Source organism: Canis lupus, chromosome 3 (genome assembly GCF_003254725.2).
Source record: "Canis lupus dingo isolate Sandy chromosome 3, ASM325472v2, whole genome shotgun sequence".
In the NCBI taxonomy this organism is placed as follows: Eukaryota; Metazoa; Chordata; class Mammalia; order Carnivora; family Canidae; genus Canis; species Canis lupus.
The window spans coordinates 58,111,342-58,125,233 of record NC_064245.1 but is presented as its reverse complement, the minus strand read 5'-3'; the positions used below and the strand labels follow the sequence as shown (position 1 = coordinate 58,125,233).

The 13,892-nt window shown below is 60.0% G+C and overlaps 1 protein-coding gene across 2 annotated transcripts in view; it reads right to left on the bottom strand.

Annotated features, from left to right (window-relative positions):
* Positions 1 to 13,892, bottom strand: part of RASGRF1 (Ras protein specific guanine nucleotide releasing factor 1) — a 93,258-nt gene that overhangs the window by 15,951 nt on the left and 63,415 nt on the right. For both annotated transcript variants that reach the window (XM_025437654.3, XM_025437655.3), the window contains 8 exons: positions 12,696 to 13,069; positions 10,441 to 10,566; positions 8,908 to 9,078; positions 8,365 to 8,471; positions 7,816 to 7,928; positions 5,682 to 5,742; positions 3,157 to 3,260; positions 1,712 to 1,796 (listed from right to left, as the gene is read on the bottom strand). In XM_025437654.3, coding sequence (XP_025293439.1) covers positions 1,712 to 1,796; positions 3,157 to 3,260; positions 5,682 to 5,742; positions 7,816 to 7,928; positions 8,365 to 8,471; positions 8,908 to 9,078; positions 10,441 to 10,566; positions 12,696 to 13,069 — 1,141 coding nt within the window. The remainder of the gene's footprint in view (positions 1 to 1,711; positions 1,797 to 3,156; positions 3,261 to 5,681; positions 5,743 to 7,815; positions 7,929 to 8,364; positions 8,472 to 8,907; positions 9,079 to 10,440; positions 10,567 to 12,695; positions 13,070 to 13,892) is intronic.

The following is a 13,892-nucleotide window of genomic DNA, read 5'->3' as shown; positions in this document are numbered from 1 at the left end:
TAAAGGTTTTTCTTTTCCATAAGAAACACTGAACCCAAAACCAGTTTTACATGTAAGTTATATGATTTTTTTTTTAAAGGAGTAGCTCAGTGGAGTCTTCCAGAACATAGAGAAAAAAAGAGTATCTTACAACTTATTCTATGAAGGGAGTAAAATCTTGATACCAAACCCAGATATGGGCAACACAAGAAGGAAAATCACACACCCCATTACTATACCATGACCACGTTAGTTTGTTTCTGGAATGAGAGGGTGTGTGACTGTTAGAGAAAAATCGGCATTTACCACATCAGCAGGTTAAAGGGAGTAAACTGTAGGCCCATCTCAATACTTGAGGTGGGGAGAAAAGATAAAATTCCTATGGTAACTGCATTAACAAACAAGGAAAATAATTTCTTTAACCTGATAAAGAAACAAACATTGTCCCAAACAGGGAGATATGAGAAGCACCGTGGAACCACCCCTGAGATTCACTACCAACATTTCCACTCAGCTCCATTGTAAGGGGCTGCAGGCAGAGGGGGTGCATGTGGGCAGAAGGGAGGGTGTGGGTGCGGGCAGGGGTGGTGTACGAGGGGAGCAGGGGGAGGGTGTGGGCAGCAGGGGTGGGCATGGGCAGGGGGGTGCACCTGGGCACCTTGATGCCTCCAGCTCCCTGTCCTAAGAAGCCCCAATGCTGCAGAACCCAGTCAGTACCACTCAATGAGGCAAAGAAATTACAGGCAAAGGGCCAGAGAAAGATCTAGAAACAGTTACAGGCTGGGACATCTCCATCAGGGAGGCACACACTGTGTCTGCCAGGAATGTGGATTTTAAGAGAGATGGCCAGATGCCAGGTGGTGATGAGGGCAGCCCTCGGAGGTGGACTGCGTAGGTTCAAAGCAGGCTGTCCTGCTGTGTAACGTTGGGGATGAAATTTAGCCAGTCATAAAGTGGGAATGAGACGGTGATGACGAAGCCCACAGCACAGTGCCCGGCATGTGGCAAACGGGCAGCAAGTACTCACTTTGTGGCCTCGCCCTTGGCTCGCCTGGGTCCTGGGCACACACTGGGGTGGGGAGGGCAAGGGATGGTGTTTCCAGGACCTGCCTACCTGCCCCACTTACTCCCTCTAGCCGGACACAGGCCTGCTCCTGCTGTTCTGCTGCTGGGTTCCCTATAGGGCTCCTCCCCTGAGCTGCAGTGCAGGCTGGGCGGGGGTGGAGTGGGTGCAGGGGATGGGGGAATGGGGGGAATGGGGGGAGGGGTCTCCTGCTTTTCCTCCTGGCTGCCCAGGACCCTCCCCAATGCGGGGTGTTTGCCAGGGAGCCCCGGCTGGGCGGTCAGACAAGTGGAGTCATGTGCTCCCTGCTTGCAGCTATCAAAGGTCTTCCCCCCAGTGGATGACCCCCTCAGGGTGCCCTCGAGGTTCCAGAGAGGCTGGGAGCGGCCCTGTGCTTGCAGGGGCTGCAGCCCGGGTGGCCATGCGGAGGCTGCCGGGACAGGTGGTCCTCAAGCCACGGGGGTGGGCAGCCAGCAGACCCCAGGCGTCGGCCCGAGGAGCTTCGGTCTCCCTGTGTCTAGTGTGGGCTCACAGCCTTCATCCCTTAGGCTGGGTGTGAGATTGTGACAGATCACAGGGTCCAGCGATGAAGAACCCGGAGAGGGAGGCACGCCCCCCCCAAGGCCACCCCCCCGCCCCGCCCCAGCCCCCTGCCATCCCTGTACTCACGTCATTGAAATGCTTGGTGGTTTTCATGATGTAGGGCGTCCGCTCGTTCTTCTCCACTTTCATCCAGCCTTGCCCGAAGAACTCCCTGCGGGAAGTGAACCCAGGGTGCATGAGCTCGGCCTCCCTCCCTTCCATACCTTGACTTCTCTGCTTTCTGAAAGGCTTTCACATCTCGGGGAGTAAGTTCTGCGGAGCCCCCAAGAGGAAGGGGCCCTGGGCATGTGGCCAGCTCTGCTTGTACCAGCTCAGGGCCTCAGTGGCCTCATCTGTGAGATGGGAACAAAGATCACACTTTCCCCACAGGGCTGCTGCCAGGCCAAGATGACAGACTCTGTGGGGAGGCGTGTCAGCTGCTGTGGAGTGCAAAGTTCCAGCAGGTCCTGTTCTGGATCTCGCTCCTGACAGGGACACCTGGCACCTCAGACTCACTGTGCAGACACTGGTCTGCAGACAAGGCCAGAGGGGTGAGGAGCCTATGAGCCAGCCAGCTGTGTGTTCTGGCGACGAGGACTGTGGGGAGCCCACAGCCATCTGAGCCTCCCAGGGAAGCTGTGTTGGCAGGGACAGTGAGGGACCCCGGTGGGCTGCTGTGGTCAGGACTTGGGGGGAACATGTGTGAGACTCTGCTTCTCCTCCCAGGGGAGCCCATCAGGAACGAGCCAGCCTTTCCCCAGAGATCCAGCATGTGCCTGGAATGCCCACACCCTCCATGCCGGGGACAGCCATCGGGAGTTTCGGGGGCACTGCCTTTGGGAGAGCAGACACACCCAAAGCCCTACAGTGATTCGGGGCCTCAGATCTGGAGATCCCAATTTGGGGAAGCTGTTCTCGGACAGTTGTCAGAAGCTCACAAAAACACTTAGTTACGAGGAGGTTTACCTCGGCTTTACACATAAACGTGGATCCTGAACACCACCCCAGGCTTCGTGGCCTGTTGGGGAGAGCCGTGTCCTTGTGACGATGCCGTGTATGAACACCATTTGCGCTGTTAGCTGAAGGAGGGGTAGGCGCTCATTTAAACAGCGGGACTACTGCTAGTACCTGGGGGTGACCGAGGCAATGCCAGGCCTCGGGGCTTCTTCAAACTCCAGAGCTGTGCCCTCACTCTGTTCCTGAGGTGCACGTGTGTGCACACGTACACTCACTCGTTTCTGCATAAACACACCTGTTCTAGAGCCCCGGAGTAGGAGCACCGAGTTGGAGATGCTTCTGGAATACTTACTGTGTGTGCATGTGTGCGTGTGCGTGTGCGTGCATGTGTGTGTGCAGAACGTGAGGTCAGGACAGAGGATCCTCCTGCATCCCTGCCCACACGCACATTTCTGTTCCCCTGCAGAGAAGTCAGGTGGCTGTGGAAGCCTAGCACCTTCCAGGGATGCATCAAGGCAGGTCCCTGGTCGGGGGAGAGGTGGCAAGAGGAGGGCCTGGTGCCCGCACCCACTCACTCGTAAGGGATCTTCTTGAAGACCAGGTGGTCCAGCAGGGTCAGCTGCTCCGCTATCTCCAGGGCCGAGTGGTTTTCAAAGGGCTCTGCCTTCACGCCTTCGGCCTGAGGGGAGTTAAGTCCTGAATTAGGCCCTCCTGGATTTCTGGCAGCTTCTCTGCTGTAATCTTGGCCTAGGTTCTGGGGGCTGGGGGAGGGCACTGAGGGAAGGGACGATCTGCTGTGCCCTGAGCGGTGCAAGCCTGTGCTCCCCGAGCCAGCTCGCAGGAGGCTACCTTCCCTGGCTCAGGAATGAGACAACAGAGGCTCCCAGAGGACCCTACTGGCCCACGTCACTCGGCAGGAAATGTGCCGGAGCCCCGGCTAGGACTCCCAGGCTCCCAGTGACCTGTCCCTCCCTATAGGTTCTGTCTGCATTGGTAGCTGCCTCCACATTTCCTTTTAAAACTCATCATCAGGTATGAATTCACAGATGTGATCCCCCTGGGGCACCCAGAAAATGGCAGTCTGGCCTTTGTCTTGGAGTTTCCATGTCTCTGGTCATGTCCCCTACAGGAGAGGGGCCTGTATCTACAAGGGAGAGGCCTGTGTCCATGGGGGAGGGGCCTGTATCTATAGGGGTGGGGCCTGTGTCCACAGGGGAGGGGCCTGTGTCCATAGGGGAGGGGCCTGTGTCCTCAGGGGAGGGGCCTGTGTCCATGAGGGAGGAGCCTTGCCCACAAGGGAAGGACCTGTGTCCATGGGGGAGGAGCCTGTGTTCACAAGGGAGGAGTCAGGAGTGAGGCTCAACCCCTGGCCTCCAGCCGGGCCACAGGGCACAGAGGGGCCAGCTGTCCTGCCCAGAGGCCCCAGGGGCTGGGCTGAGCTCTCCCAAAGCTGCACTGATCACAAGGGAACAGGGTCTACCCCATATCGAGGGGGCAAGCCCACCTCCTAGACTGCCTGCCCCCCTCACCCCTTCTTCAACAAATAGCCACAAAGGGCTGCTCGCAGGTCCTGGCCAGACACTGGACACGGAAGCAGCAGAGAACACAGTCCCTGCTCCAGGGAGCTCCAGCCACAGGGCAGGCAGGGACAGAATGTAGGGAAGCAGAGGAAGGACCTCCCGCTGCAGCCTGTGAGTGTGTGCACTGGGGTGTCCATGGTCCCGGGCATGCTGACCCCGGGCCAGAGGCCTTCATGTAGGACTACAGGGACGTGATGGCATCGGGGAGGGACAAGTTCTCAGAAGGTAGTGGGGACACGGGGGCAGGAGCAGCAGGTGCCAAGCAGGCCACTGTGATTGGGGGTAAGGACTCTCATGGGGAGGGAGCCCCCGCAGGAGGTGAGCAGCACAGCCCACTCTCCCGGGCTCGGGATGGCTGGACTGAAGGCCTGAGGACCAGCAGCTGGCCCGGGCTGGGGAGAGGCCTGGCCAGGAGCAGCTGACCCTGCTCCCCCACTCACCCCAGAGACAAGGCGACCCTGGAAGAGAGAATGGAAGCATGCCTGCCCCCACCTATCTCGGGGCCTGTCCAGGTCTTCCCATGAGAAGCCCTTGGCCCTTGGGCTCTCTGGTGAGGCCTCTAGGGCCTCCTCTGCACAGGATGTGCCCCCACAGGCTTGGGGCCCTGGGAACAAGTCAGGGCTGAGGGTAGCTCCTGCGGCGCTTTGTTCTGCAAGAGCTTCAGGATGTTTGCCAGGGAACAAGGGGCTCTCCTGCTCCCAAGGGCTAAACATTCCAGTTAGCCCCTGTTGGGAAACTGCTCCCTTGCGGGGAGGCCCCAGGAAGGAGCCAGCATCCTGCCCCAAGGGTCAGTGTGGTGTCTGCATGTGAATGGGCCACCAGCACTCAGAGGGCAGGATGTGGGCCCCATGATCCAATGATGTAGGCACGTGTTCCCCTGTGCGGGGCCTCACATAGGCCCTACCTGGAGACCCGGCTCCAGGGGAGGGGAGGGGAGTGGACAGGAGTGGAGGGGAGGTGGGGGGGATGAGAGCTGTGGGCAGAGGGCTGAAGATGAGGAAAAGAGAGGCAGGGGTGTAACGGGTTGAGGTCCCTCCCTCCCAAAAAGACGCGCTGAAGTCTGAGTCCCTGGTTTCTGGGAACGTCACCATGTTTGTAAATAGGGTGTTTGTAGATATGCCCAGGTTAACGTGGGTCCATGAGGCGGGCTCCACTCCAGAGGCACTGGTGTCTCTATGATGAGGGGGACACAGGGGCAGACGTGCATGGGGGAGGTGATGCAGAGACGTGCAGCGGTGAGGATGGCCCAGAACAGGGAAACAGAGATCAGAGATTCACGGCAACAGCCCAGGACTGCCTGGGGCTACCGGAAGCTAGAAGAGGCAGGAAGGCCCGTCCCCTGAGGTGGCCAGGGGAGCACGGCTCCACCAACACCTTACTTCGAATGCCAGGCCTCCAGGACCAGGACCGGACACATTCCTGCTGCTCTGTTCCGGCTGCCCTGGGGAACCCATACGGGAGGGGCCTGCCTGGTCAGCGGCCCGAGCAGTGATTTTGGGGCCCTGGGAGGCCTGGCTCACCATCTGCGTGATCTCCTCCAGTGTGATCTGGTTGTCCCCTGGGTCCTCCTGGGTCAGAGTCCTAGGGGGCGAGATGGCACGGTGAGCCGTGTGCAGTCTGAACCTGGCCTCAGCTTGGCGGTGCCCCTCCCCGTGCCCACTGGAGCCATCAAGCCCGTGGCAGGCTCCCGCGGGCTGCCCCACCTCTGCCTCTGCGCTCTCCTGCACCACGGACGTCTCCCTGAAGGTCTGACCATCGGGATCAGCTCCCTGGCCCTCCTGGCTGGGCGAGGCCTCCTCCTGGGGCTCCCTCAAGCCCTCCTCTCCAGGCTTTGGGGAGGCAGTGTGCACGCTTGGCTCCCGTTACACCCCCCCACCCCAGGCCAGGAGCCCCTGAGGGCAGGCTGACTTCTGGTCTGTCCACACCTGGTGCTCGGGCAGCAGCACGGGTGGTCCTGTGGCCGCTGCTCTGACATGTGTGTGGAACGACAGAAGGAAGAAGGAACCCCAGGCCTGGACGGCAGAGTGGGCAGGAGTTCTGTGGAGCCTTCCAGACATGGAGAAACAGAGGAGGTGGGGAGGCCCAGAGGTGGCCTGTGTGTGGGAGGAAGGAGGTGGCGTGGCCTGGGGGTGCAGGGTGCACACCAGGCCGTGGTGGGGAGTGAGGGTGGACTCTGAGTCGGCCACAGTGCTTCGTCCCTGATGTGACAGCAGCATGACCCCTGGGGCAGAGGATGAGGCCTGGGGCCCGCAGGGCCTGGGTGGACAGACACAAACCCCTGGATGTCCACCCTGCAGATGGCACTTTTAGTTAAACTTATGGCCAGGTGATGGTCACACAGAGAACGTCTGGCCCAGGGTGCCACAGCTGGCTACGGTGTGCATGCCGTTCAAGCAGGGCCACCCGATACCAGGCTGCGCTCTTCACGGCACCAGAGGCAGCGTCCAGATCAAGCTCCCGAGCTGAGGGGCCTGGGGCTCTGTGCACTCCTGAGGGAGGGATAGGACCCTGGGGGCCGGCTGTGTGTGTGAGGCTGGGTGTGTGTATGTGTGTACACACACGCGGCTGCGTTTGTGTGCGGGTGTATGTATGGGTGTATGTGTGCAAGTGCGTGTGTGCATGTGTTATTTGCATGTGTGCGTGTGTGCATGTATGTGTGCGACTGTGTGTGCATGTGTGCAGGTGTATGTGCATGTTTCAGGTGTATATCCATGTGCGTGTGTGCATATGTGCAGGTGTGTGTATGCGTGTGACCAGGTGCATGTGCGTGTGTTTGTGGTGCTGGTGTGTGGGTGCGGGTGCATGTGTGGGGGCCGCGGGTGCTGAAGGTGAGGGGAGCCTGAAAGGCCCCGTGGACTCTGAGCCCAGGGGCTGATGGGCCCAAGCCGGGGCTGTGGGAAGCAAGGTGGACGTCCAGGAGGAGGAAGGCTGGAGACTCCAACTCCGGGCAGGAAGTGGTTGCCAGTCTGGGTCACAAAGGGTGCCTATGGGTGGGGGGCTAGAAGCAGGGAGAATGAGCCTGACCCTGAGCCCTGGCACCCAGGCAAGGCTTGGGGGGACGGTCCAGGTCAGCCAAGTGACAGTGGTGGGGGGACAGCGGCCTTGTGCCCCACAGCCCCGCGCTGAGCTGCAGACACCACAGCTGACCTCACCCCTGCCTCACCACAGCTCTTGGACAGGTGTTGCTCACCCATTTTATGGGGCAGAAAACGGAGGCCGAGGGAGGGGACCTGCCCGGGTCAGACCGCGAGTACAGCTCCTGGCGCCGCGTGGCTTATGTGGCCAAGAAGCTGAACTTTGCATTCCCTCTGACCCTGAGATTGGACAGCCTGGGCGCCAGCAGCTGCCACAGAGGGTGGTGTGGACGAGAGCTGGTGGCTGTACACGGAGAGGAGACCAGGCTCCCCCTCAAGGAGATCAGGTTGGGGGAAGGAGGAAGGACACATGGCCCAGCTGCTGTGGGGGGCATCTGCAGAAGAGGGGTGCACGGCCTCCCCACCCCTGCCACTAGGGGCTCCTCCCCCCACATACCTGCCTGAAGCCAGCCTGTGGGAAGGGCTCTTCCCAGCTGCCTGCCCCGTGGAGGCAGAGCCTGACCCCCACCCCCTCTCCGCCCCCCTGGGCCTCCCGCTGAGCTCAGCCAGGTGCCCCCACCTGATAATGTTGGCCGCAGCCTTCCTCTCCTGGGTCAGCAGCTCTGGGTCGTGCATGACCTCCTCCAGGAAGCTGATCACCTTGCATCGCAGCTCGTCATTGGTCTCAAAGTCCTGCGGGGAAGACATGGTGGCTCTGGTCATTGCGCCCTGGCTACCTGGTCCCTGTCCAGCCATACGTGGAGGCTGGAGTTTGTTTCTGCCCACGGAGGCTGGCTGCCTTGTCTTCCTTTTCCCTGGTTGTGCAGCCAGGCACCACGGGGGCCTAAAGACACTCAGGGGTAACACCCTGGGTGAGGGTAAGGGTCATCCCTGGCTGGCTGTGCCCCAAGGCCAGCGCCCTGGGGGTGCAGACAGAGCTGGAGGGAGGGACACAGGCCCCTGTCCCCTGGGATGTCCCCAGTGAGGCCCTGGGGCAGCCCCTTTTGGGAGTGCTGGATGGCTGGCCTGGGCCTTTGCCTCTGCTGCCCTGATGTCCTGCTTATCCTGCTTGTTGTCCTGGCAACGGCTCCGGGGTGGGGGGTGGCTGGCGCTGGGGCCTCCCACCCACCTGCGAGTGTTTGGAGACCCAGTGGCGGAGCACGTTCAGGACGCGGTTGGTGGCCGCTCTGCGGATCACGAACTCCTTGTCCCCGTTCCTCTGGTCAGGGGGAAACCCTGGTGGCACAGGGGTCGGGGGGACATGAGGGCAAGAAGCCAAGCTTGGCTCTCATCGGGGTACGCAGGGCTGTGGCCGTGGCTGGGGGTGGGTGGCACCGGGCAGGGGCAGGAAGACACCCAGCCACCAGCCCCAGGGGGTGAGCGGTGAGGATGGAGGCCATGGCCTCTCTGGACGCAGTGCATCTGCCTCCGCCTCCGCTACTGGAAGCTCTGGTCCTGGAGCCCCCGCTGCACCCCGCCACAGGACCAGTGCCGTGCAGGGGTGGGTGCTGCGGGCTGGGGGCTTTACTGAGTAAGCAGGCTGGTGGGGGGTCGGCACTGCTCAAGGTGGGAGCAGTGAACCCCGGGCACCCAGAGGGGACAGGTGCCCATCGCTGCCGAGTGCAGCTGGGCTGAGCCCGGACAGGGCCGTGAGTGGCCCCCTCCCGTGTACCTGTGCTGGCCAGGGACATCCTCCGGTACTTCTCTTTGTTCGGGGTGCCCTCGTTGGCTCCCGCCGTGGCTATGGCAAAGGCAGAGGCCGCGGACAGGGCGCTGCGTGTGTTGTCCAGCTCCCGACACGAGGTCATGACCACCCCGTTGTTGTAGGAGAAGAGGGGGAACTCTGCGCAGGGAATGAAAGTGACCCTCAGGCTCTCTGGTCCCACCTGTGGCTCTTAGAAACCAGGGGTTCAAAAAAAAAAAAAGAAACCAGGGGTTCCCTCCGGAGCAGCCTCAAGGGGACAGCCTGTCTTCACTGCCCCCCCTGCCAAGGGCTTAGCAGGCGGAGGTGGGGCCGCTCCCCTGCTCAGGGCCTGGAGGGGGCGTGCCACCCCCAGGGTGGTCTCGGGGCAGGGGAAGCCCCCCTTCTCTGCTGAGCTGCTGCTGGTCCACAGGAAGTCCCCAGCCCGCTGCCCCGTCCACCTCTGCTGTTCCTTTACCCCCGCGCTCTGGGGGCCTGGCTGCCTGCGGACGGCATCGCGTGATCCCTTCCGCTCTCCGCCTACTGCGAATGAATGTCCAGTGTCCCGCGTCAGTAATTCCCACTGATGGGCTCCCGGGCCCAGGGGTGGGCTGGGCCCTGCCCTCCACGTGCTGCCCGCCCCAGCTAGCTGTGTGGCCTCGGGTGAACGGGGACGTTAACACCTACCTCAGAGGGTGTCAAGGTTACAGACATGAGTATTAGTGTTGCGTGAAATGCTACACGCCCGCCATGGGTCGTCCGTGCTAAATAACACTTCGTTTTTAGCAGTCAGAGCTGGAGAACCTGACTCTGGAAACCTTTCCTGTCATCTTTAAGTCTCTGGACGGAATTCCACACTCAGGATGAAGTAACAGCACTTACGCTGTAGCAGGCAAGGGATTTATTTTGAAAACTCAGAACTTATTTCTGATACTTGGCGCCCACGATTGGGCGGCCCTGGGACTCACGGGGTCTCCCTGGAAGGCCTGGACAGCTTGGGGATTTGGGACTCTGGCTGTACCTGGTCCGCGGGCTGGAGGCAGGAAGGGCCACCCGGGAGGTGAGCCAGAGTGCCTGCCCTGCCCTGGGCACTGGGAGCCACCGCGAGGGGACCCCAGATGCCTCAGCATCATGAGGCAGGTTTGGGGGGGGTTACGACCTGTCAGTGTCCTTCCTCGTTCCATAACCAGAAACCACCTGGCCGCTCCACGGAGCTGCCCGACCACGGATGGACCCAGCCCAGGGCTCATGAGCCCGGTTCCCCATGAACCTCCTGCCCTCCTGCGTTGGTGGCACCATCCGGTCTAGGGTTGGGGTGACTAGGCTACAGAGGGGCAGCTAATGCCTGGGCCCCGCCGTTGCCCTCGGGCTGTGATTCATGGCAGTGGCCCTGCACTCGGGGTCACTGGTCTTGCGATGGGGACGCCCACCAGCCTGTGCTCAGCGTGACTTGCTGCCCTCCCTGGCCTGGGCCTCCCGCGTCCTCTGGGAATCTGTGTGTCACTTCTGAGTGCTGAGCTGTACCTGAGGAATTTTTGCTTTTGACTGACTTTGGCGTTGTTGGCGATTTGGTTGGGGACGCCTCAGTGTCCCCGTCGTCACTCTGGGTTTGATCGTTATCGGACTCTTCCCTCACGGAGACTTCTGAGCCTGGGGGAGAGAAGAAATATGCCACGTCTCCAGGAGTCATTCATTTAAACATTCAGGCCTATAATTTATTGAAGCAGATCACAGCAGGTTTGGGATTGACCTGCGATGACGGCATGACAGCTTTATTTGCCGTGGGGCCTGTGCCAACAGGGGCCATGAGTCTCCAAGATGGCTTTTTCCTCCCCAGGCTTCTCAGACCTAAAGGGGCACATCTGGGACCTCATCAGGACGCAGGTGCTGACTTGGGAGTCCAGGGGGTTGCACAGCCTTCATGTGCCCCCAGGGGATACCCATGTGGCAGGTCATGGACCACACCCTGAGTAGTGAGGTGCTGTGCCCTGAGACCCCTCGCTGTGTGTGTGCATGTGTGCATGTGAATGAGTGTGCCTGTGTGTACATGTTTGCGCAGTGTGCATGTGAATGAGTGTGCATGTGTGCATGTGTATGCCATGAATACAAGTGCACACATACATATGTGTGTGTACACATCTAAATATGAGTGCATGGGCATGTGTGTATGCATGTGTACATGTGTGAATGCAAGTGCATGTGCACATGTGCAGTCTAAATAGGAGTGCATGTTCAAGCATGTGTGCATGTGAACACGCGCATTATTGAGTGCATGTGTGCATGTGCACGTGTGTTTCATGTGTGTGCAAGTGCGTGAAGCATCCTCATTAGGGTGACCACCTGCGCCCCCTGCCTGGGAAGTCCTGCTTTGCCCCTGTGGTCTCATGCCTCTCTGGTCACTATAAAAAGGGTCCTGGTTTTGGCGGTAACTTGCAGTCTGCCCAACCTTGGGAGACTCGTGGTTTATGCACTTTGGGAAAAAGGGACGAGTTATGTTAAAAGTGAGCTCTTGGTCCAAAGCTCTTAATCTATCTGATCCTCAGTTTTCCTCTACTGGAAAGTAAGTGAAATTACACTGTTTTGAGATCCAGACACACCTTCTCTTCAGAAACGAATGTTTGCACACACACGTGCACACACAATTTGGTGCACAATTACACGGGTTCTCGGGCCCCTTGATCACTGGCCGAGAAGCCCTGTTTGAGACCACATTTCAGGACCGTCTTGTATGAAATTTCAGAATGTGACAAGTGCAGATTCATGGTGGGTTTAGGTCATATGGTTTACCCTGTCCTTTGCACCCGCAGCTTGGCATTTGGGGCTGTTCCCTTGGTGACAAACTTGGGTGTGCACATCACCTGTTTATTGTATGTGTCATGGTGAAATGTCACTAGGGGACATGGGTCACTGGGTTTCCTCCCCAGCCGTTCCTGTTGGCGGCGCTCCCTGCCTCCCCTCCCCTTGACGCACAGAGGAGAAATCCTGACCGACCTCAATGTCATTCCAAAGGCCTCTCTCTCAGGGCCTGGAGTGTGTGCTTCTGTGTGCATGTGTGCGTGCATGCATTCACACACATGCATGCACACTGCACCTGGGGTGCCCAGGATGTGTCCTGAGCTGAACTAAGAGAATGGACCGACCATCCAAAGAGACGCCCTCTGGAACAGTCAGGAGCATGGAGAGTAGGGAGTTTGCAGCCTGTCCCTCCTGGTCTCCGCGCTGTCCCCACACCGAGTGCCGGCTGTCCTGATCACACCATGCTCTACCCTGCTCTGGTCCTGCCTGCTCCACTGTGCTCCCTTCCTTCTGGTGAAAATCTAGATTTCCTGGAACCCCAGAAAGCCTACTCTGACTCTGCAGACAGTGTCCCCAGCCCACCTCTGGTGCCCCTCGAACATCCCTTGGACACAGTACATCAGACATCCCCACGTTCATGTGTGGCCGTGTTGCTTGGCCGCATCGTGAATCCCAGCGTGAAGAAGCTAGGTCTGGTGGCCTCTTCTCTCCCGGGCCTGCCAGGGGCCAGGTCAAGGACCCGCCCCACAGACAGACAGACCCGGGGGAATGCACGACAAAGTGGCATTGTTAGGCACCTGACCACAGAATCGCTCATCAGATGCCCTGGGGTCCCTGCAGGCTGGGCTTGCACGTGTGTGGCCACCTCCTGCCCAGACTCTGCCCGCCACCACCATCCGCTGGGACCCCCAAGCCCTCCTGCCCTGGGGCAGCCTGGTGGGGCCTGGGGCCAAGGGGATGGCTTGGCCCGCACGTCCACTCACTCTGCTTGCTGAGAGCCACGGGCTCTTCGGGCTTCTCAGTGGCCGTTTCACCTTCGTCTGGAATCTTGTTGGCAAAGCTGCTGGATACGAAGAGCTTGCTGGTGTCCAGCGTGGCCTTGCTGAAGGGGGACACGGCCGAGTACAGGCTGGTGTAGCCGTTGGAGCTGCAGCTGAGGGCGGCCAGGTCCAGGGCCTTGCCGCCCGTGATGATGGGGATGTTCAGCGACAGCTTCCGCCGGCGGCTGGGGGATGACGTCTTGGTGATGGACAGGGGTGGTGGTGAGGAGAACTTGCGCGTGGCGCGCGGGGACTTGGGAGGGTCACCATACAGAAGCTTGTTGTTCTGGCCGCTGGCGAATAAGAGCTCTAGTGATCTGTGGGGTGGGCGGAGGCAGAGACCAAGGGTCAGCGTGGGCCTGGCTGCCCTCCCAGGCCAGGGGGCTCTCTGTGTCCGCTGGGGCTCCGGGGGCGGCAGGACATAGGGGGCCACCTCGTGACTGATGCCCACCCGGCACCGCTCGCCTGGACGCACTCCTTGAACAGCCGCCTGGGAGAAGGTGCAATTGCAGAAACAGACCCCAGGGTGTGATTCGTGGAAACAGAAGCTGTGAGCAGACAGGTGCTACTGGGTGGGGGGCACAGCCTCACCGCTGGGAGCGGAACCACTGATTTGAATCGAGGAGCCTGACTCCCTCGGCCTCGGGCCTTCGCTCAGCTTGGATCTGGCCTCTGCCAGGTCAGGACGACTTTGTCCTGATTCCCTGCTAAATTCTGCATCGTGCAAGCCCTTCTGTGGATACGCTGCACCCTGAGTTGGAAACTTCCCAATATTACTTTTGGGGGACACTTCATTGGGAAACATCCCTGGTGTTTTGCTAGGATTGCAAGGGTTGCAGGGAAAACATTTCCTTTGCCCACTCTGGCTGGTTGTGTCCTTGACACCCTAGGAATCGAGGCCAGTTTCAAGTGCCACTCTTGGGACGCCTGGCATCTGGGCCAATCCTCTGAGCAGGTGCGTTTGAGTGGACACAGGGCCAAAGGGCAATGTGATGACATGGTGTGGCCACAGGTCTGCATGTGCTAGTAAGTGTCCCATCTTGTGGTCTGGGCAGGGGCATGGCCTTCCAGGGCACGCTGAGCCTATGGACGCCCCACCTCGACCTCACACAGGTCCTGAGGGTGCTTATGGATGGGGAG